Raw genomic sequence first — 24,343 nt, forward strand, 5'->3', positions numbered from 1 at the left:
TCAGGGTCCGGTTTCTGTCCAGACCCACTTTCCTCTGAAAGGCATAAGGGTGAGTTTGTTACAAGTGCACACAGTACATTATGCCACCTCTTTTAAAGCGCTGTCATTTAATCTTTCCATGTAATTGCGCAACTCCTTGGAGTCTTCCAGCTCCACGTCTTGGCAAACCCACTTAATGTCCCGGCTGTGGCCTCCAGTCAGTGTGTTCACAGTGGGGTAGCTACTGTCTGAGGGGATGGTGGTGAACGTGGTGAACTTGACTCGCTTCCTCTTGGTGGTGGGTGAGTCTCCCTTGCTATCCTTGACTATGCACCCAGTGTCTGCTGCCCGGTGCACTTGGCCCTGCACGTTCTTCTGGGCTGAGCTTCCGTTCAGCAAGTGGCTGCCTTCCTCAAGCCCGCCGCTCGAGTCTATCATGGAGGTCTGTTCCTCCTGCTGGGGCGACAGGCTGATCTGGCTCTCCAGCAGCTCGGCCTCATTCCCCAACCACACCCAATCGTGGGCATGGTTCATGTTCTCCTGGCCCTCAATCGAGAGCTCCTTGTGGCGGTACTTCAGGGTATATGAAATGCAGTTGATGAGAAAGACCAGGATGGCAAGGCAGAAGACCCCCAGCAAAGCGTACATGCCGATCTCCAGGTCTGTGAGCCCACGAGCAGTTTGAATGAGGTCATCGTCCATATTGCGACCGCGGGGCAGGTCCACTTGTGCAGGGAAGTCAGCAAAGTCAATAGGCATGTTCTGCCTATCATCATCTGAAAGTTTATCTCCATTGGGTCTGCGCATTATTGCGCTTCTAGTGGTGGTGGCTCTCTTCAACACCCCATCCTCCATGTCAGAGATGGAGCTGCCATAGTAGTGAGTGTCGGGGCCGGTCCTGTCCTGGGATGGGGAGAGCCTGCCTCCGTTCTCCATGTCGTCTCCATCAGGGCTGTAGTCGCTGCTCCCTCCCCTTGAGCTGTCACTATGACCAAACTTCACTCTGACGTTACAGTTCCCTGCTGCCAGGATGCTGCGCCGCTTGAACTTCTGGCAGACCTCGCAAACAGTCATTTCCACCCTGACCAGCAGGCCTTGGCCCTCCGCCTCCGTCACGATGACAGGCCACTTCCACGAGGGGTTCTGCTGCACTGTTACTATTTCGTCATCTAGGGAGGTGGCCGTCAGGATAAAGAAGTCGGCATTGTACAGGTCTAGAGGAGCCACAGAGCCGTCGCTGAACTGCAGCCATGCGCTGATCAAGGCCTCCTGTGAGATCACACACACACAAACAACAACATGCAAAGAGAGAGAGAGAGGAAAATAGTCAGTGACACAGACAACATGTTGTGCCTTCATATTACAAAGAAATGGAAATGGAATAGATCAGATTGTTTTCAATGCATTAGCTCTGAAATCATCCTCTTGGTTGGAGAGTTAGATCATCCAACAGTTGTTGTTCAGGTACTGTGTACCAGCCCGTTGTTTGTTGCTACTGGCTTCTACACTCAGGAGTACAGTGACGTGGTAAAAATGAGACGCACAGTGATTATTTGCATATAGTTATATAGTTCCTTTTGTCAATGCACCAAATAGACTTACGATCAACACGGAGCGTTCTAGTTGTGGAAGACACTGTAAGACCAATACAAGACCAATACAAGCTCACTAAGTCGCACGGTTCTGATATCTCAGCAGCTATTCTTTCTAAACTAAGGGGGATAGAGATTAAAAGATAAGCAGAAAAGATCAAACTGGAACATTAAACGGGTGAGGATTTCCCACACATAGGCATCTCAATGCCCTCTCCTATTGCAACTTCACAATTTGCCTTTTAATGTTGCCAAAGGACAAATCCCCAAAGGCGCTGAAGTAGATCCCCACGGTGGTCTGTCAACGCTCCCTAATTACTGACACCAGGGGACTTACAGTGCATGCTTATCTTCACAGTTTGCGCGTGGAGATAGGGGAGATGAATGGCCTTCCCATCCTTCCTTACTTGGAGGAAGATGAGGGGAGATGAATGTAAAGGAGCAGTCCGGGGAACTTGTGAGAGGGCTTGATGGGCAGATCAAAGGGACCACAATGAGAATAGACAGGGCAAATGAGAAAGGGAAGCAAAATATGAAAGTTGGGGTTGTGAGTCACATTTTGGTACAAAAGCTGTGGTATTGCTTTTGCATGCGCTGAGATTAAGCTCCCGTTTCTATTAGCTGCCCAAGGAAACACATTCTGTCACACTCTGGCTTTCAGGCCTTGGAGTTAAGAGGGTTAGGGACGGTGTAGAACAAACAAATAGACACGTGTTTACTTGCACACTCGCAGCTTTCTTTGATTATAAAATTGCTCATTCAAGGACCCTGGTAGATTGAAATGGAATCTGGAAGTGAGTCTTTTGTTTTGAAAAGCACAGTAATCAAGGCTGCAGAATGCAAATTTTTTGTCTTCAGTAGATACACAGTAGAGTATAAAAATCTATTTTTCTTCAAATGTCTATCAATAATCAAAACAATTAATGCTGTGAGATAATAGTTACCGGTGTAAAACTACTTAACCGTATTCTCTTTTTTAATCAGACTTTACAAAATTGTGTTTGAAAATAATACTGGTCATTGTATGTAATCTATTAGATTAGAGGCTTTGTATTTAACCGAGGTGGCTAAGAGAGACAAGAGCTCTTAAGCAAAGCTCAAGAGCACTTAATTTGTTTTGAACTTCACCTCAGGTCTCTTACTGGGCTGCAACGATTATCTTCATTATCCATTAACTTACTGATTATCTCCACAATTAATCAATTCATAGCTTGGTCTATAAAAAGTCAAAAGATAAAGGGGAAAATGCATCCGAAAGTGATGTGAGGGCGATGATGAAATAGCTTGTTCTATTAGGCCAACATCCCGAAACCTAGATTATTCTGTCATCAGATATGACAAAGAAAAGCAGTAGATCGTTGATGAAGCTGGAACATATACATTTGGGGATTTCTGCTTAAATTATGACTAAATCCATCACCAAAATAGCTGAAGATAAATTTCTCTTGATAGATTATTGATTAATCAACTAACGTTGAAGCTCTACTTCAATCAGATGTCACGACCCTCCACCCTCCACCTGCGTTTTCTCTTCTCTGCCTTTGAGTGACAAGTGTTTGGTGTATTTAGATTCCCCCCCTCCTCTCTCTCTCTCTCTCTCTCTCTCTCTCTCTCTCTCTCTCACTTCTCACCTGGCTATGAGCTGCAATCAACGTTCCTGCCCGTGCAATCAACACACCTGTCTGTCAATCAAGCCAGGTGCTCTTCCCGACTAAAACCCTGCTCCAACAGCCCCTCTCCACAAGGCTGTTGTGCCGTTGACGGGATGCCAACGTGCCTCGCAGCCAGCGCTCAACTATAGCTTACCAGTTTGACATTATCATACACCTTGTCCTCTCCTCTCCTCTCTCTCCTGGACAACCTACCTGCCTTGTCTATTTGTAGAGCCACCTAGCTCTGCCCTCTTAATTCCCTCTGCCAAGCTTCCTCCCCTGCATCCCTTTCCACTCACCTCAGCCAGCCTCCATCTCACCTCCATTGTTAATAAAGAGACCGGCCAGTCTAGCTCCTGCGTCTGGGTTCAGCCTCACAATCTGTGACCTGTATAACAGTATCCTGACCTGTTTGGGGCTCTGCAGAATCTCCTGTGTGGTTGTGGTGGCCAGGATGGCTCTGTTGCTTCCTGGACTAAGCTGGAGGCTCATGGAGAGGCCCGTCACCAGCTGGACGCCCAGCTCTGTGATGGTCACTTTGTCATCCACCACTGTGATAGTCTTCTCTGCCAGGATGGAGTCGGACAAAGGAGACAACACCTAGGAGGTGCAAATACAGTAAAGAAAGAAAAGAGGCAGAAAATGATTAAAACTGTGACATTAAAGGATTTTTATTTTTTTGATGACGAATTTCGATTTTGTTCCACAACATTTCTCTCAAATACGTGATTGTCAAGCGAAAACCTGTGACATTCTGGTATGATCAATTACAGCTTGCCTACTCTACAATATTGAGTCAACCTATTGTATACCCTGTTCATTAAAGCTTTTTCATTTCCTGCTCTAAACCCCCAGGGCTGGGGAGATCTTTCCCAGGAGAAATCAGCAGCGACAGCAACTGTAGCTTAACACAGAAAAAGAGCTCTACTTAGAGAAACTTCACCAACTCCAAGCAGAAATAAGTCAACGCTGGTCACATCGTCTGACTGACAAGGGATTCCTGGCAGGTGGAATGCAAAAACATCCCATCAATAAGCGCTTAGCAGTAAAGATGTCACAGACATGAAAAAAAGCGGATTACCACACGTTATAGGTGATTTAAGAATATGTCTTTCAAAGTGTTTCATCTAACATAAAAAACTCACAAGCCCTTGCGCAGTATGCACAACTTAAATTTTTTAGCTCTTTACTCAGACTGTGTGGATAAAACAACTGGACTTGGCTGCCATCCAACCTCAAATACCTTGTGCAGGTAAGAATCCATTCCCTTTGATTAATACTGGCAATGCACAGGAAAGGCACACTTTAACCCCAATTCGGAAACAGGAAGAATTTATGATGAATGCCATGTGTGCCGTGTGCACGTCTTGAGCGTCTCCTCGCGCACCAGTCTGTGTGACGCATGGCACAGGTAGTCACAGCTGTCAGACCTTAGCGCTCATTGTGTTTTCCGCTCTGTGCTTGTTTTGTTAGCGCGTGGATGTTTTTTTGCACAAAGATAGACAGATGAGGCCTCGACGCCGGGGAGCAGAGCCCACTCACAGAGATGCCATTAGGAGGCTGATAATTATCCAGTTGGCCTGAAGAACATGACAGACCAAAGGGCTGAGTGGGAGGACCCACTCACTGCTAAGAGCCCGCAGTAGGCAGACGGGCTGTGACGCACCAGCAAGCACCTGTCTGCACTCCACAAAAGGAGGCATCTGTCAGACCACAGCAGCGACTGTGGCAGCTGTTATTGTCCCTGGAATAAACCATATGTTCTACTCTAACATGCATTTGTACTGACAGCACTCAAATGCATGTGGTGCTTTTATAATATCATATTTCAAATCATTCTAAAATAACTTTTACAGTAATAACATCATTAGTATATTAGTTTTGAGCTATCAAAATAATATTAGATTCATATTATATTCTGTAACTGCTAAATCAGACCTTTGCCAAGATCATTGACAGCCTCTAGTGACCTGCACTTTTCAGATTTTGGGAGGAATATGTACAAGAAGAAGCAAGAAGCAGGCAGAGATCTGAGAAAGGAGGGCAAGTGGTTATTCCTTCTTTGAGAGGGGTAACAACAGGGCTCATGGGGAATATAGTTTAAATTTATGAACGCACTGGCACAAGTGGAACCTTGAAATTGCTCGTTTTCCCTCTATGATTAACAATGCCACATTAACGAAGCTTACCAACTCTGATCTTTTTATTTCAGCCTATTTACTAAACCACTGCTGAGTGGAAGAATAGTTCAGGTTTATTACATCTTGGTCTTATTTTCTGAGTGTCAGCCATCATTTCTAATTATTATCACCATATTGTATACTGTGTGCGTGAACAACTACAGAAAGTACAGTAGGCTATAAGTTAAACCAGGAAGTGGGTCTGAATACTATGGTAGATGTTTGCATGCAGAGTTTACGTAGTTATAATACGTTTTGGCAAACTCTCTGATCGTCTGTCATATCAACTTCCTTTAAGCAATGTTGACACATTCCCAGCTCTCAGCAGTGGGACAAATATGAATGTATTATTACCAACAGAATGATGTCCAAATCTATCAAAATAAGACCCGAGTTCATAAACTGGAATTATTATCTAACAATAACATGAAATCCTTTAAAAGTTAAAACATGGCCCACCTGGATTGTTGTCATCCCCATGTCCAGTCCCACCAGGATCCTCCTGTCCAGTAGCTTTGCAATCTGCGGGTCCTCTACTTTTAGGAAGTCCCACACCAGCTCTGTGATGTCCACCTGCCAATCAGTGCCCAGCATGAAACTGGTTTGGCCTCGAGGATCAGCTGACTCAGCTACAAAATGGGTAAGGACTCTGATCATGGCGTGTTGGTACTGAAGAGTGCAGCTTCGCCCTCTTCTGTCTTCATCTTCATCATCCTCGCTGTCCCGTGTGGACCTTTGAAATAAAAACAGAATAAAAACCTGATGTGCAAACTGGGAGGAACTTTTTTTAATGCATAGCAATGTGGGTCGGCCCAATACATTGCTCTCTTAGTCCTGTTCATTACTCTATGCTACTGTACTTTGATTAAGCTCACATGTATCAAAGCTATCATATTAAATTATGTAATTATATGTACTTGGTGATTATTGCTATATTACAGTCTAACAAAGGCACAGTCCAAAATACTTGTTGCATATGTGCATAAATAAATAGATGAGATTAGAAATCTTTGGCTCTGCATTGATGTGTTTTCAGCAGTGTTTAACATAAACTGATCTCTGTCCAACATTCACCCACACAGAGCACAGGAAGGACTCCCCGACACAGATCAAGTAACGATGCAATGTTGTCGATGAAGCCACTAAGGGAGGATAATTTTTCTTTCTGAGTCTCTCCTTCACTATGCCGTGGCACCTGGTCCGGGTTGTGAATGTGCACATACCTTCTTACTGCTTTACTTAATAGCCTCCCTCATTGCTCTGTTGCCAGGAGATCTAATTGTATTACTTTAGGCAACAAATCAGCCAACAGGGCTCAGCTTTTTCTCACCAGGAAAATTGCTTTGAGTGTGAAAAGCTGGGTTTAAATGTTTAACAATGCAGCTTCAATATCATTAGATTTAGCTCATAACTGTTTTTATTTTTATTTTGCTTGAGCAAACAACAGATAAAGCACACTAAGATGTTGAGAAAGCAATGTCTGAACGGCTGATCTGGGAGAATAATTGCTACTCCAGCTCTTCAGTCTTACACTGGGGGATGTTAGGGCTCTTTAAAACAGTAAAAGTGCTTCGTCCACAAATCTGCTATTCATATACTGCATGTAGACACACCCGCCTTCTTTCTCCCTCAATCACACACAAACACACTAGCAAAGGTCCATCATGATAAAGTGGACGAGAAAACAATACAATCTCTTAAACAGTTTTTCTTTGGGATTATCCGCTCTGCTTGTCTCTTTTCTGTTTGAATCCCCTGAGAAATCTGACTGCACATGAAGCTGAAGGAATACAAATTTTAGCTGCACGCTCCAGAGAAAAGCCAGTGAGATTTGGAGTTAAGGGCTTAACACCGATTTCACATGCACCTGAATGAGTAATTTATTCTACTCTGGATATTGTATGATCACTAAAAGGAAATCTTTAGACTCTGATTCAACCAGAACAACTAGTGATCTAGCCAATTGACAACAAGTGCCTTAAAATAGTATTTTCAAATACAAAATATAATAAAAAAACAAAACAAACAAATGATTTCACTATTTGTTCGATGTTCGAGGCCCTGAAAATGTCATATCGTATTTATCCATAACATCAAATATTCATGACCGATTAAGCACAAATCTAAATTAAAAATAAAACAAGAGTTTAACTTAAACCCCGCGGATAACCTGCTAATTGGGTGTGTAGGAGTGTGGTTCGGTCGGATTTAATTCAAGAGTGACCAAACAACTGGCACATTTATGTCTCCATTTCCGGTTATAAGACAATTCCTCTATATGAATGAGGACATAGTCAAATTCAGTGTAGTTTTTTGAAAACTCAATAAAGTGAAAAGGAATGGTGTCATCACTCTACCGGAGTAGGACTCACGTCTGTTGATTTGTTTGTACTGTGCATCTGATGTTAGTCCTTTGCAGAGAGAGCACCGAACATGTTCCCAAACTGTGTTTTTAAAAAGTTAAAGTTTTGGCACAGTTTTAGAAACGCCTGCAACACTAGATTAACATAGCAGATCCGTTGTGCCTAAGCAGGACTGACACATTTAATGCATATTCATGAACGTTAACTCCTCCGCTTATGATTTTTATGTCACACTGCATTAAATCTCCAAGCGAGGAGTCCTTCTGGTCAATAATAGTTTTAGTTTGATCAAACATATGAAGCTTCCTCCCCGGGTGACTCGGATCCACAAAGAACTGCCTTCACACTGAGCACGACCTCAGCCTCCAACTGACCAACATGGATTTTGGTTCCGGAATTAGTAAAATGAATTGTCTCTTACATTTTTCTCTTTTACAATATCCCTTTCTTTGTTAACAGATTCCTGTTCACGACTGACTATTCACTCATTTACATATTATATGCAGACGAGAAAAACATCTGTCGCTGATTTCAGTCACCACTTTCCAATTATTCCAATGGCACTAATTGAAAGTTTCTCACCACTGACTGCTTCAGTAAAATCCCTTTGAATCTTTTTGTAAACAGAATTTGTTATTTGACATTCACACACGATGAGTTGACAAACGGCACTGATGTTACAGGCATCTGTGCCAACATATTGACTGAATCAGCATTTAAGCAGTGTGTTTACAAGTAGGATGCAATGGTTTCGGGAGTAAACAACATGATAGTGAAGTCTGATCGTTTTAGCTCAGGTATAAATCTGATCTGCCAGTGTTTGTGTCGCCACCTCAAAATCTAATCTAAGGTTAATCTAATAAACAAATCACACTCCGTGCCGAGAACAACCTGCTTCACAAAGCAATCTTTATTTCCGCTTCATTCACTTTCAAGCCCAGTTGTGACTTCAGAGGAGATGCTGCATATTCATTTGTGTGTGTCATGCTTATTTTTGTTGTGCCCTGTGGATCGTGTGCTGTATTTGTTTTGCCATTTCGCTGCATATTATTTTTGCTACAATGTGACGAAGGTCATTTCGACAAAAGAAGGCAGCGCTGCTTTTATACACATCCATGAAGCTCCATTTGACGCTTGATTTCTTTTTTTATTATTTTAATCTTGTATGGGATTCAAGTACAAGTTTGTTTTACAGTAGAAAAAGAGCCAAAACAAAAGGGCAACTGAGAGATTTTTTAGTTAACACAATAAAACAAGCAGGAAAAGGAATCACAATATGCACATCTTGAGAGATGTGTAAAAGGAGTGGTGCATGGCTGAGTGCTACGCCTACTCTCCGGTTCGCTGTCTGCGGAGGCTTATCTTGTCCCTGTTCTGACACGGCTTAGGGAGGGAAGGGGTGAGCCGTACAGGCAGTGCCAGTCAAAAACTGTGTGAAGAGTATTTTTTGTGACTATCCAACTTGCCTGATGTCTCTATTTCTCATGTCTCTCTCTCAACCCAACATGCCAGCCTGGCTGATAAAGGAAGGTCCCGCCACTTGCTGTTGTCGCTCTGTGACTCGGTTCCTTGTGGGCTTCTGGACAGTGGAGCAGTGCCCATTCTCACCAACACTTCGCAAGGTCACGCCTGTTATCCCCTGATAAACAAAGACGGGTGGAAGACCGAGAGAAACAAAACTCTATGCTGCCCGTCAGCTGTGGTGCCGGCGTCAACGATGACAACACAACTCAAAAAGATGCAGAAAAGCTGGTTCACGCGTTTGTTACTTCCAGACTAGATTACTGCAACTCCTTATTATCAGGCTGCCCTAATAAGTCTCTTAAATCCCTCCAGTTGATCCAGAATGCTGCAACTCGTGTACTTACAAAAACTAAGAAAAGAGATCACATTACTCCTGTATTAGCTGCGCTGCACTGGCTCCCTGTAAAATCAAGAATCACATTTAAAATTCTTCTCCTCACCTACAAAGCCTTGATTGGTGATGCACCATCATATCTTAAGGAGCTTGTAGTACCATATTGCCCCACTAGAGAGCTGCGCTCACTAAATGCGGGGCTACTTGTGGTTCCTAGAGTCCTAAAAAGTAGGATGGGAGCAAGAGCCTTCAGTTATCAAGCTCCTCTTTTATGGAACCAGCTTCCACTTTCAGTCCGGGAGGCAGACACAGTCACCTCATTCAAGAATAGACTTAAGACTTTCCTGTTTGATAGTGCTTATAGTTAGGGCTGAATCAGGTTTGCCCTGGTCGAGCCCCTTGATATGCTGCTATAGGCTTATAGGCTGCTGGGGGATATTTTAGGATACACTGAGCACCTCTCTCCTCTTCTATCTCTCCTTATGGATACATTTACATCTCTCCATTGCACCTTATTAACTCTGCTTCCTCCCCGGAGTCGTTGTGACTTCACGTCTCATAGGGTCCATTGGACCTGGAGGTGTCTGATGCCTGGTGAGCCGGCCTCCCACCTTGGCCCTGCTGATGCCCCGCCCCCCCTCCTCTCTACCTCCTTCTGTTTCATGGATTGGAGTTCCATTCATACATTGTCATATTCATGTAATGTGTTTATGTAACTTTGTAAATGCTGTTCATTCTGTACACATGACATCTATTGCTTCTGTCCATCCGGGGAGAGGGATCCTCCTCTGTTGCTCTCCTGAAGGTTTCTTCCCTTTTTTCCCTGTGAAAGGTTATTTTTGGGGAGTTTTTCCTGATTCGATGTGAGGTCCTGGGACAGGGATGTCGTATGTGTACAGATTGTAAAGCCCTCTGAGGCAAATTTGTAATTTGTGATATTGGGCTATACAAAATAAACTGAATTGAATTGAACTCAGCTGTCCACGCTGATAAAGGCCGACCGGCACACAGGTGGGAAAGCAACGTCCCCGACAAGCCATGGCATTGGTCGAATGCTGTACCTCTGTCACTCAAAATAAGAGGGGAGCAGGGATAATTAAAGCGGCCACACTGGTGACTCCAAGGCCACAACCAACCTCAATACCTTTCTAGAGGTAATTACTGCAGGTAGGGTGATAGCTGCTCCATCAATTGATGGATTTCAACAGTTGCAGAGAAGCACGGCACAGCGGTGCTGGCAGAGGTGCTGCTAGTGATGAGGCACCCCAGGGAGAGGTCCGACCTCAAGGCAGCTCTAATAATGTTCTTTTCTACTGACGGCTAAGAGGCCAAATGGCAGGCCACCGTAAGCCAGTCCTAATGACAAGCTGTATTGCACAGGTCAGACATCTTGTTATCAGCCAAGAACTGTCAGCAGGACCGAAGTCCAGAAGAGACAAGCGGAGTGGTGTTCTGTCACACGTCTCATCATTATCTTATCTTAGGCTGCTACGATTGAAATCAAATACATCACCTAGATTAAAGGCCATTCGTTACCCTCTTAAGAAGCTAGTGCTGCTGCAAAGGAGGATAAAAGGCTCTGATTGTGAACATTTCTGTGATGCCAACAAGGAAATCTAGAAGGGCTATTGGTAGAGAATGAAAATAAAAACCTTATGACTCAAACTTAAAATGTGTGACATTATGCTGTTTCATTCCATAATTGGAAATTGTGCCTGAATTACACTGCGCAGATGATGACACAAACATATTGAAGTGTGAAAATGAGGCCTTGGCAGAATGTTGAATTGTCACGCAAAAAGAAAAAAACGTCAACTTATAATGCGTCCAATTAGCCAAACATACACGACAATACCTTCCGATTATCTCTATTTCTCTGGTTTAATCTCATCCTGAACAATTCCAGAGAAATACTGAATAAGCTACTATTTCAGGATGAGTCGGTTAAAGGGGAAACGCTGTCGATTAAACACTTGTGTTGAATAAGAGACACATTGCTCTGTAACTGACAGAAGCATGCAGCACTGTACCTCTGACTGGTGGCCATGATGGGTACCCTCCACCCTTTGATCTGGCTCAGCTCCGTGTCAGACACCTCAATCTGGAGGGGCAGTCGAGGGATCCACACGTTGAGCTCCAGCTGAGCACTCAGGTATCCATAGGTGAAGTTCACCATCATCTTCACCTTGCCCTTCATCTCCTTTCCATTCACGAAAACATAGTCGCACCTATCTGACACCTGCGTGAGAGGAGATGGAAGGGTTAAGAAGTTGAGCTCTTCTGACAGTTGCACAAGATGACTACACGGTGCAATATACAGCACAGGGTACACTGTATAGCCTGGGCTCTCCAAGTTGATTATAAGGTTTACACTCCTCACTGATGCAGTATTCCTGTAACTACTTTGAACAAGATGAAAGGTCCTCTATGCGCTCCACACTCAGGACAAGAGTGAGTGGGGACAGCGAGGGCCTCTTTGAACCTGAGGGAAACAGGTCGTGGTCTGCTTTTTTATTATATTTCTGCCTACAGCTAAAAGAGGAACCAACAGATGGAAACGAGTAAGAGGAGAGCAGTTGTCTCTTGACAAAATGACCAAACTCTAAGCCATCTGGTTCATAAATTGCTTTGCAAAAGGAGTGAGTGGGCCAAATGTGTGCTATAGAAAGACAAAACACTTTGTTGCGTTGTGCTGCTCACTCTCTTTGAAGCCCCCCCCCCCCCTCAAAGCATCTTTTGGTACTTGTAACAGCATTTGATTAATGTCCAGAATCCACTCTTCCGCCATCTCTTTAAAAGCATTATCATATGGCCATGCAAGCAAAACAAACACATAACATTATGCACAATACCCAAAAGCCGAAGAAGATCTCCAGACAGATATTCAGAAGACACAGTATGTCTTTAACAGAGATACCCTGTTCTTTTCTGGGCACTTTGTCAATCCTATTGATCCCATCATATGGAGGACTAACACGGCTCGAATCAGATGGAATTAGATGGTCTGGGGAAATATCTTTTTTCCTCTATTCCCAAGTTATTTCTCCACAGCGAGATGAAACCATAAACAGCCATTAATCATGACGCCACGGCAGGATATCCTCTGTGACCAGGAAGAACACTTTCTGTGTGACAGTTTGTGTGAGCTCCCTCCAATTCACATCAGCTCTAGAGTGAAGCCAGCACAATACTTTTTGTGGAAACTAATGTTATCTTGTTGGTATACATAAAAGCAGGTATTTGGAGATTGAGTTCATTTGGTTTTACACTCGGTCCTAAAGAACCACTGACACAATAAGTATCTGTGTGTTTCATCAAAACAGTCAAAGACATTCCAGTTGATTCCCTTCAATGTATATTCATGAATAGGATGCAAGCGTCTACTTTATATGAACATTTGAATAGTGCAACATATTTAACTTCTTTTCTATTTTCTTCTTTGACCTTTCTTGTAAGTGTAAAAAATATATGAACATAATTTCCTGAAGGAATTCATTAATCCTCCCAATCATGCAATATGAGTGTAGTATAAAAGCTCTTTCTATAATTATACAATGAATAAAGGTGCATATTTTCATTTAAAAAGCAAATACATTTTAAAGTCAAGCTATACTACACATGTAAACACACAAATAAAACATTTTTTCCACATATTTGTAGAAATAGCATGAAGAGTTTAATTAAGTCCCACCCACACCGGATTTAAAATACTGAAACACACTTTGTGTTGTGTGAAGGTGCCTGTCACCTTCGTCTGTTAGCAAACAACAGAAAATGCATCACGGCTGCTGTGTGGTGGCTTGAACTACCAACAGAACACACAACTATGTTTTTATAAGCTGTCGAACCCAAACATCTAAATTACATTTATACTAATTTCTCAATTTTAGTACAACTATAAACTTCTTTTTTTTCTTCAGTAGTGGTGACTATAAAGGTTTCCCATCCAACAGCACGCTCACAAAAGTAGTGGACTCAAGACAAGAATCCCCCCCAAAAAAACCCTGTGAGAAAGCTGAAAGCACGCTGCAGGCCAACCATCAGAGGACTATAAGGACTGGAGGATCAGTGGATAGTTGCTCTGTTATTACAGCCAATGAATAGAACAGCGCACACGTGCAGTAGCAGTGCCTTGCTCATGCATTTATACAGCACAACACTCCCCGGCTACAGGCGGTCATGGATCAGATCTTCCAGTTTGAGTGTGGGTTTGATCGGATGAAGATGTCAGAGGAGTCGCTGCTCGTTATCAGCCCCTCAGTGTTTGTCTCTCGCTCTCTCTCACTGCACTCTCACTGTCGGCTGATACTTCGTCTCTGACTTCCCTCACAAGTTGGGGCCCTGCAACCCGTCCGCACAGGCGTTATCTTGCAGGGGAGAAGACATCTGACTGGGCTTCATGTGAAGCTCATGGACCAAATCTAACAATGATATGGATGATCAATAAAAACAATGTTGCTGTCAAATATATTTATGCCTACCGGTCTTGTTTTTCTTGCCACATTCACATAAAGCTGCAAGAAGTCAGTGTACCCTTATTTGTATTAGGTGAAGAAAGTGTAACGAGTGTGGGATTTATTAGCATTGAGGTTTGCTCCAGAATGTCCCATGACAGGGAAATGAACTGCCTGCTGGCATTTCTTTGATCTATTCCTAAATAATCTAAGCGGAAACAATTATGGCAAACATGGCAGCTGCCATCTTACATTACATTTATCACATTACACTGACATACTTACACCTTCCTGCTGAGCTGTATCATTGGCCAACATAGCTCCGAATCAATATTTTAACATAAAAAGACACGCTGAATTAATCAGCAGCCCCTTTAACCCCTCACACACCCTGCCAGCAGGATGTGTGCTGTGGCCGAGGGTGGGACTGTCTCTGTGAATTACAAACTCTCCGTCATTCTGATTCACAAAGTATCATAAACGTCCAGGAGGATCCACTGCCACATTAATCAGACGCATTAGGCAGCTAGCGGGAGAATTCTTACAGAGCACATTAAGGCTGTCTCTGGATCTAGCCCAGGAAATTAACAACTCACCGGACAGATACAATCCACGGCAGATATGAGCAATGGGAGTAGGGAGCATGAAGGTGGGGTGAGCCTGTGGTTTGTACACACAGTTGGCTTGACAGAAGCAATTAAGCCGCTCAGACTCCTCTGTGTAAGATACAGCGCTCACTTAATGCATCGGGAAGGTCTGTTCATATTCTAAAAGCCCTGCTCCCTGGAAGATCGGGTCCGGTCTACATCCAGGACATGGTCAAACCGTACACCCCAGCTCGTTCACTTCGCTCGGCTTCTGCCAATCGGCTTGTAGCTCCTTCACTTCGAGTTAAACACTCAACAAAGTCACGACTGTTTGCTGTGCTGGCTCCTCAATGGTGGAACGAGCTCCCCATTGACATCAGGACAGCAGAAAGTCTCTACATCTTCCGTCGCAAACTAAAAACACATCTTTTTCGACTATACCTTGAATAGGGAAGGTAGCGCCGTAGTAGCACTTTGGTAGCACTTAAATGTCTCTTACTGATAGCACTTTGTAGTTTAACTTTAGTGAAGAAATTGTACTTGCTTGATTCTTGTTGTTCTGAGTTTGGAGTCATGGTTTAGTGCACTTATTGTAAGTCGCTTTGGATACAAGCGTCAGCTAAATGACATGTAATGTAATGTAATGAAATGATCTTGAGATTCAAACACAATTGGAAGGAGGCCTTGGCACAGCAGGGTGCGGTTTCTATACCCAGCAACATCTCAGCCACTTATAATTGGAAACAGAACACAGACAGATGTGATTTATTTCTCTGGTTTTTATTGAGTCTTTCTGCAGATTATTAAAAAGTCATTGGAATTCTGGAAACGACATTGTTTTTTTGGAGAGCAAAGACACTGATACCAGGGCTCAACTTTATAAGGGACTTTTCGCTCTGTTGTGCCTTGTGCCCCAGGTTTGAAAGGGCTCTAAAAATAAAAGAACACTTGAGCAACCTGTCAGCACTGCATATCAAACGCACACTTTCATGTTGTTTGCTTGTGTTTGTTTATCCTTTCTGGAGGATTTATATAGACGTGCTAAACATAGAAAATCTTCTCATCTGTCGCATTTTTAATATTCACAGTATTGCTTTCGCATAAGCTCTAATGCAGTGTCTGTCAAACAAAACCTGCATTGTGTCAGTCATTAAATACACCTATTTCATCTCAGTCGCCAGGAATGATGTTGGCAATGCTTCAGAACAGCCTTGTCTCACGCCTGTTTCACAAACAGTAGTCTTCGGGGTGAAAGTCCTTTTTGGGTTTTATTTGGTCGCCATATCTCTTTTTATTGCACTTGGTTTCCATTTAGTTTTTCAATATACCAACTTTCCATTTCAGCCAAGCGTAATAACTTATTTGAAGATATTACAATTTTATTTTTCAGGTTTTCTTGAGTTTTGCTCAAATTGAAAATGTGCATAAACAGGTGGATGGAAAGGCTAATTTCTCCATAAATGTATCTTACTTACCTTGACCACATCTTCGTCTGTCGTGCGACACTTAACTGCTTCGGAGATGTCTGTGACAGAGGTGTCGACTCCGATGGTCACCACTTTTACAGGGACAGCCACTGTCTTCCCAGTCAGCACGGCGGTGTTCAAAATCTCAGAGTCCTGGAGACGGAAAGAGGCAGACAGATCAGCACAGCAATGTCTCTAATCCACCACCATCTAATAACAGACCCTTCATGATTACGAGCTGAGGGAGAATATACATATTATTGAAAATGAGCTAAGGAGGGTTTGCAGCGCTCAATTTGTGATTATAAACTGCTGGGTGGACGGTGGTGCAGCAGCTAAAAGTTTATGTTTTTATTTAAATTCAGCTGGACCAGGTACACTCTGCACCTTTGTTCTCCTGGAAATACTTTATTCCCATTTTAAAGGCGCAAATATTTTATGTTGATTGACTTTTGAGTTTCTGCTAAATATGAAAGTAACCATAATCTGGTTTCCCTAATTATTGTAATTGCAAGATATGTCAAGATAATTGCAAAACATCGTCCTCACTGCCACGCTCTTCAGCCAGCTAATTGATTAAAGTAATTAGCATAACATTGTGCTTGGCTGGCCACAGAGATTACTGATCGGCAGATAACATTTTTTGATTTCACTTGAATATCAACAGGAGACAAATGAAACGCTTAAATAATCATATTTTCATGTGGGGAATTTATTCATACATCAACATTTCTCTATGAGTTATTCACTCCTCTGCTGAGTCAGCGACAGTGATGCAGTGACATGAAGAGACTGTTCCTGTGGCAGTGGTCGATCCAGCCATTATGCATAGTGTCCTGGATTCACAGCAATTTGATGGCACTCTTGGCAGTAACTGTGGTGGTTGTGATTACCCTCCACTTGTGCATGTATATTTGCCTGGAAGACGTCTCAAACGCTGCCTTGTTTGGAATACATAGTGAATGTCATTCCATATGCTTGGCCTCTATTCTCAATGTGAAGATGAAACAACTCCAGCAAACCCTCTGCCCTAAAGCATTTATCTCCCAGACCACAGGGAGGATGGACAGACTGGAGAGGACTTCATAGAATCAGGCTCATACATAAATGATCAGTGTTACATTTAATTGATGAAGGGCTTTTCTGACAGGAATGCAAAGTGCAGTAAACACAGAAAACACAAGTGGTACCAGGAATCATATGGGGATAGAATGCAAGAACAATACTGCCCTACTAAGTGAAGTTGAGATCAAAGGGTTGAAAGTTTTCAAGTTCGCTGACAAACTGCAGAACTGGTAATGCCACCAGTTTAATGAATTTACTTCACATATATGTGCTAAAGGTATCTTAACCACACCAGATCACATGAATTTCCTGATAAAATCAAAACTTGACTGCAGTTCTCTTATGCTCAGAAATTATAATTACAATAATTTTTCTGTGTAAATTCGTACTTATTGGCCAATCAGCCATAGGCTCTGTCTGACTAAGGCTGGAATTTACCACTGAGCAGTCTAGACAGCCATGGTTCTTGAGGTTTTTTGGCCCGGCTTCATCACTATGAACATACATCTTAACCTTTCATTACACATGCGCACAGTCTCTCACACACAACTATTGTCACAGAAGATAATTGGGGCCAATTAAGATGAGTTTGAGGTAACTTTTTCTCTCTAAGGCCACATTGGATTGGAAAAATGTCTCTTCAATTAGACAGATTGCTATCGACCCCTGGGCAGTTCAGTAAATAGCTGCCTTGGAGGTCAAAGTGTAAGTCTCAATACTTGTACTGTGTAATGAACATGGCTGTTTTGCCATTGTGGAACTGAAATTACTTTCCATAGCTAATTGTGCAGCGTGACAAAGACCTCTTATTGTAATATGGTTTCATTCTGCCTTACAAAAAAACACCTGCTCTGATTTCTTTCATTTCAATGTGAAGGAACCCCAAGATACCTTTTGTTTGGCACTATGTTGAAGCTTTGCCAGCACTGAAGACAGTTCAGTGCTTTTCTGTTGAGGAAGCTATTATTTTGCTACTGAGGATTGATTCCTGTTGAATAAATTGTCACATTTGTTTTGAATAATACTGTTAAACCTGACAAGCGCAGACAGGACAAATCTACAGTGCCCGACTTCCTGTAAGCACATTCATGGGTATCCCATTGTCACCGGGGAAGAACACACGATTTGTACACTGCCCTCTTAACTCGGTTTCTAAACACTTCCCCTTGTGTTTGTGACAAGAAAAAGAGGATTAAGTTTGGTTGAAAGGAGCCTGGTCGTTTGTAAGCATCAATTACTGAGACCAGTCAGCTTTGGAGTGAAATGATTATTAGTTGAGCCAAGAGATAGCTATGAATCACAAAAAAACACTTAATCTTCAAATGGCTTTTCATTACAATTTTATAGACTGTGACAGTGTTATACAGCAATATACCCCCCCACCCCCCCTCTCCCTTTCCCTGTGCCTCTGACTTTGATTCAATTCCCCTTAAAATCGAGTGTTGCTGTAAATTAATTCTGTGTCTACTGGGATTCCTCCATTTCCAGAGGGTCATCTATAATACATGATGGGGTAAATGGTTAGGACCTGGTGAAAGCAGAGGCCAGTCTTATATTACAGCAGCTGGAGATGACCCAGCAGGTTGAGAGCATCAGAGAGGCACAGCGGGATCCCACAGTGATGCATTAATGGTCCAACACTCAGATAGACAGTGCAATTAAACACAGAATGGAGACCTGCAGCGTTACTTGACTGAATATCTTACAGTAGAGTGTGAAAGAAGACGTTTGTGAAACTGGAAGAATGACCCGATGAGAGTGTTTCTTGTGGTCAGAGATTAATGAGTTTCTTACATGCGACGCCAGATACTGAAAAGGGGGAATATCACCAAAATGTATTCAAACATTAGTTCTGTAGCTGCTGTGTTTTTGCGTTCCTTATTTATAGAAAATTAAAAGTTGCAACAAGCAGCAATGTGTGTGCCTGCAGGATGTAACGGTGTTACTAAATGTTCTTATCTGTCCTGAAAAAAGGATAAAAACAATAGTAATCCTTGATAACATCCGTGAAACAGTATTCAGATGAGGTTCATCAACATGAAGTTTGATTTAAACAGCCTGAATAGAAGATACATGATGCAGATGTGTTGTAAGTACATTTTCGGTCATAAAGCACTCAGGAAAATAACACGCCATGCATTATTCTTTCGAAGCGCAATTGGATTTGAATGGATTTGAATGGATTATATCCCTTTCACAATGGCTCCTGACCATCCAAGGGGACAGTGAGGTATATTGCTATTTTTATATTTTGGGGCAATATGCTCTTTAAATAGAATACAAGAGCCATAGTGCCATAATTGTGCCATGTTTTAGGGTCCCTTTTAGATTCTAAGATATAAGAATATGTAATGATGTAGATGCTACATTAAGGCTCCAGTCATTCCAGTTTATATTGTGTTTCTTGTGGCCGGGCCTGGTGGATTAGGTTACTGCCTGTTTCCTGCCTGCCATCGGACATTCAGCTTGTAAATAAAATGTTCTTTATTAAATTATGTAATTATTCCTGCTGCCTCCTCATCCTCCTCATCCTTTATTGTATAGACCTGTATTGTTGAAAAATTAGCATTGAGCAGAAATGTACTTTCTGTCCTTCATCTCTCTGTGATTCCCTATTGCCATGTATCCTCCTTTTGGTTACTCTCTCTTCTCCAGGTAGTATGAATAATAATGATAATATACCACTTCACATAGAAATGCTTAAACCAAGAACAAGTTGCAGTTGTTTGTGCTTTTCTTACTAGCAAATCTGTCCCCTCAAGTCTCACAGATTGTGTTCAATAATCTAGCAGAACTGCCCGTCTGCTTTATCAAGGATCTCTCTCTCTCTCTGTTAGCATTCAGCACGCTGCTGTGGCTGGTAATGTGTTCTGGGCCGTAATTTCTGCCTGTGTCTCAGTTGGATCTGAAAATAAGTGAGATTTATGGTGTCAGCCTGAGTGACACGGGTAGCATGAGAAGTAGCTAAGCTGCTGCCCGTCCTGCTGTAGCTATTAGCCTCTGCTTCTACCCAGCACTAACACATCTACACTCTGGCCTCACCATCCTGGCTATACGACAACAAATGAACAGGTCAAGCCCAGTGTTGAGTTGGGGATTTTAGAGCCTGCATTATTCATGGTGCAGAGAGAGAGGGTGGTATGCACAGTGTTTATGCTTAGTGTGTATTCCTGTCAGCCCCTTATTGTCGTGGCTGTCCCGAAGCCAAATAGCTCACCAGATGAACTCAAAATCACAAATCTGGGTAGTAAAAACTAAACTATAACCAGCTCATCTAACCAGCTTATCACCACAATGAATCCCTCTTTATGATATTTCATGTGATTTCTTGAGCAAAAGCATTAACAGGGGCTATGAAGTATGCCAATAGTCGACTACTCTGAAGGAAATTATCCTAGTTCCGATAAACATTTTCATCCCGTGGCGATATGGGATGCATATGTGCAAGGAAACTGTAATGGGAGTAGAGGGAGGAATGAATGATATGCTGTCGACATTAAACGCCACTCAGACAATGTCCTGAAGCTATTAAGCAGACTAAAAGAGGCATGTCCTTTCATCAGCTTCTTTCTCCACATTGTGCAATGCTCAATGTGGCACTTCCTCCCTTCCATTCCAGTGGGCGTTTAATTGGCTAGCAACTAGAAACATGGAGGAGAGTGGGAATAAAGGCCTTGGTAGCACCATGCAGAGCGATACATCACTGCATGACAGCACATTGAAGTAGTGGGATGGTTGTGAAGCCAACACACTGCCTTTTAATGAGGGTCTCTCTCTTGCTCCCTTCTTTTCTCTTCTCTTCCCACTCTTTGTTCCTCCAACAATGAGCCACTTCCTCTCCAGTCTTCCCGTAGCCCTTTTTCCTCTCTTATTCCCGGCTCACTGGATTAAGGTGGCGGCATTACGGTGCACACAAAGAGCCCGTTTCCAGTGACTGGCAGTGCCCTGCCTGAGGTACATGCCCGTCTGAGATCTAATCTGCTCATTGCTGTTGGCTGTGGCTGGAAGGGAGAAGACTAACTCGATGGCTGCTTTGATAGTGGATCCGCTCCCCAAAGTGTCAGTTTGAAAAGCGGGGTAATGGGAGATTACGGAAGCATCATATGGACAGGATAAATGGGTGCCTCGAAATGGGCAGGCATGTCTGGGGACTACGTTGCCGATTTTCAACAGTCTTTTCAATGCTCTGGGCACTGGTAACACGGAGGAGTCGCCGACTATCATTCATTTAAACAAACCTCCCGTTTGGAACAATACAAAGTAACAGTAATTAATTAATTCAGTAACATTATTGAGAAGATACATTATTCCCTATCAAAGTACGTAGTGGAAGTCAACTACAGAACAATTTCAATATGTGAATGAGCTGAATTGTTAGCCTGGTTTCTGTTATCGACAGGTATAGATTACAGGTTACTGTTAATAGTGTTTGCTCACACGGCTCCCTCCATCACAATCTCATCTTAATGTGCTTTTTGTATTGTTCATTGAACACGTGGGTGTGTATCACAGAAATAATTCGGCATTTTGAAAAAATAGCTTATTTGCTCTCTTGTCGAGAGAATATCGTTCCACTTTCATATCTGAATGGTAAATATGATTCTACAATCAACAGCGAAATATCTTAGCTGAGCATAACGCCTGGGAACAAGTGGAAACAGCAGGCATGGTTCTGTCCAAAGGTAAAATAAAGCTAATTAAATGTTCTCTCTGGTCGGTTTAATTGTTTAAAAAACAAGTGTTAAAACGTCCACTTTTTGTCTTACAAGAAATTATTTGCTGTACTAATTCTTGGCTGAAGTTTTCCAATAGTTTCTGCTGATCATTTCATGGTGATGACAAGTCTCCAGAAAGCAGCTGCATGTCCCAAAATCTCGATCTCTTCCTTCATGGGGGGGATCCAATCTCCCACAGAATCCTTGTTACCGCTCAAAATGTATAACTCCATGCTTTAATTATTCAATACCTTGAGTTACTGTAAGTGTATATGACTGAAATAAAACAATAAACTTCATCTGAATGTCTGACCAGGCCAGTGTGATTGTGGTAAGAAAGAAAACATCTGAAGACAAAATGATTGGCACTGATCCTGAAAAAGTGCAGCAGCATACAATGGACTTAGTGGTGGAATGATTTATGTTGTAGTGTTGCCCTCAGGAACTTAAAAAGAAGGGCAACCAATGACGTTTCAAGAAGTCCCTCCTCTTCATCTGAGCTGCTTTGGTCAGATTTGCATGAGGATTCACACAACAGTTCACTGTATTGATGTTTTAGTCACATTGAAATGCTCTCAACTGTAAATTATTTATGAGCGCACACGATTTATGGGTGAACTTTGACTGTGGGGAACTGTCACAATGACAACATGCTGACAGGACAAATCATCCCCGCCAAATATTAATTATATTATGTACTGGATTGCTGATCATATAAATCATTTTCTACAATGCAAAGAGTTGACAGAAGGATCTATCGTTTAATTTTCAAAAGAGACCTGAAGGGACGGAGACATCCTCTAGAGTCCAGTGGACATTAATTGGTCCTCATGCTGAGAAAAGGAGCTTGTGAATTAAACATGGCTGGACGTAGAAGTACAATATATTATGCTTATAGGACAAATCCCCTGCAATTCTCATGAATAACGTACCTGTAATACATCTAGATCAATGGGTCAGAAGGGAGAAGCGGGCGTCCCTGGTGAATGTCAACAACAGTCAGACTCGGCACCAGAAGAATCAAGGTCAGGCACCAGCTCTGTGCACACCTAGAGATGAGTGAAAGAGCAGCAGGGACTCACGGGAGGGAGCTGGCGGGGGCTTTGACTGAAGCTGGCTCCGGCACTGTGATGTCTCACTGGTACCCCCGCTGTTTGCCCACTGAGTCTGGGCCCGAAGGCTGTAAGGCAAGGAAATAAACCTGCCTCCGCCAGGCTGCTCAATTTCAGCCCAATACCTATCACATTGAGCCGATCGATGAAGAGTCCAACCATGCCTGTGAGAGATGACCTCCTGATCTCTGTTCTGATTTCTTCAGCCGGCAGTGATCGAGATCCATACTGGCAGCTTAGCTTGACTTAGCTTGGCTTAGCTGCCCTCTGGACACAGACCTCTCTCAGCAGACACAAAGGTCAGCTCCACTATGGAGTCCATTACCACAAAAAAATACACACATTCCTCTCAAACCTCAATGGGGCAAGATTAAAGTCAGAACGACTAGAACTTGGCCAGAGAGTGAAGTGGAATGTTAACAATTATGGCGAGGTGTGAAATATGGATGCAGACCCTGTCACGAGGAGATTGATCAGTTGGTCTGGATCCTGCCCTTCACTTCGTTGCTGCATTTCCTGTCTTGCTGTACAACCTATTTTTCCCATAACTGTCAGGTTGAGGGGCACAGAGAGGCCTACAGCGGGCGACTGTGGTTCAGTGGTAAGCAGGGTCGTCCTTCAATCAGAGGATCGGCAGTTCATTAGCTCCGCTAGCCCATGTCGATGTGTCCTTGAGCAAGACACTTAACCCCAAATTTCTCCCGTAGCTGTGCCTACGGTGTGTGAATGTAATGTGTGTATGAATGTTAGCTACTCCTGATGGGCAGTTGGAACCTTAGCCACTGCCATCTGGGTATGAATGGGTGTGAATGGGTGAATGATGACAAGTAGCGTGAAAGTGCTTTGAGTAGTCGGACGACTAGAAAAGCGCTCTACAAGTACAGTCCATTTACCATTTACAGTGACGGAGCATAAAGAAACTAGAATATAAGTGATTCAGGGTATATAGGTCTTCAGCATCTTCTGTTATCAGAGCAAAATAAACTTTTACACAAATGCATTAATCACACAATGCATTGTGGGTCATCGTCTGAGAATGTCAACGGCACAGTCAACAAGTGATTTGACCTCACTGCTTTCAACAGCATTGTGGGATGGTTAGCTTTTTTAAAGGTGACTGATGTAACCATAATGAGCGAGCTTCTGCAGCAGTAACTTCATCTAAACCTCTAATCACATACCGCACATGAGAGGTTGTGTGGGTGTGTGTGTTAAAAGGTAACAAACCCATCCCAATCACTTTCAATTACAAAAGAAGTTCGCAGTATATCGTCTTCCTGAGTGACATTGGAGGAATTAACAAATAAACCTCAGTGTATC

At 42.8% G+C, this 24,343-nt stretch overlaps 1 protein-coding gene across 1 annotated transcript in view; it reads right to left on the reverse strand.

Annotated features, from left to right (window-relative positions):
- The window catches only part of si:dkeyp-14d3.1 (transmembrane protein 132C), a 90,615-nt gene continuing 66,272 nt past the window's right edge, over positions 1-24,343 (reverse strand). Inside the window, exons 5-10 of the mRNA XM_034540793.1 lie at positions 16,141-16,284; positions 11,655-11,863; positions 5,863-6,136; positions 3,632-3,823; positions 115-1,248; positions 1-36 (exon numbers count right to left, since the gene is read on the reverse strand). Of these exons, the coding sequence (XP_034396684.1) occupies positions 1-36; positions 115-1,248; positions 3,632-3,823; positions 5,863-6,136; positions 11,655-11,863; positions 16,141-16,284 (1,989 nt within the window). The remainder of the gene's footprint in view (positions 37-114; positions 1,249-3,631; positions 3,824-5,862; positions 6,137-11,654; positions 11,864-16,140; positions 16,285-24,343) is intronic.

The sequence above is a fragment of the Cyclopterus lumpus genome, chromosome 9 (genome assembly GCF_009769545.1).
Source record: "Cyclopterus lumpus isolate fCycLum1 chromosome 9, fCycLum1.pri, whole genome shotgun sequence".
Lineage (NCBI taxonomy): Eukaryota > Metazoa > Chordata > Actinopteri > Perciformes > Cyclopteridae > Cyclopterus > Cyclopterus lumpus.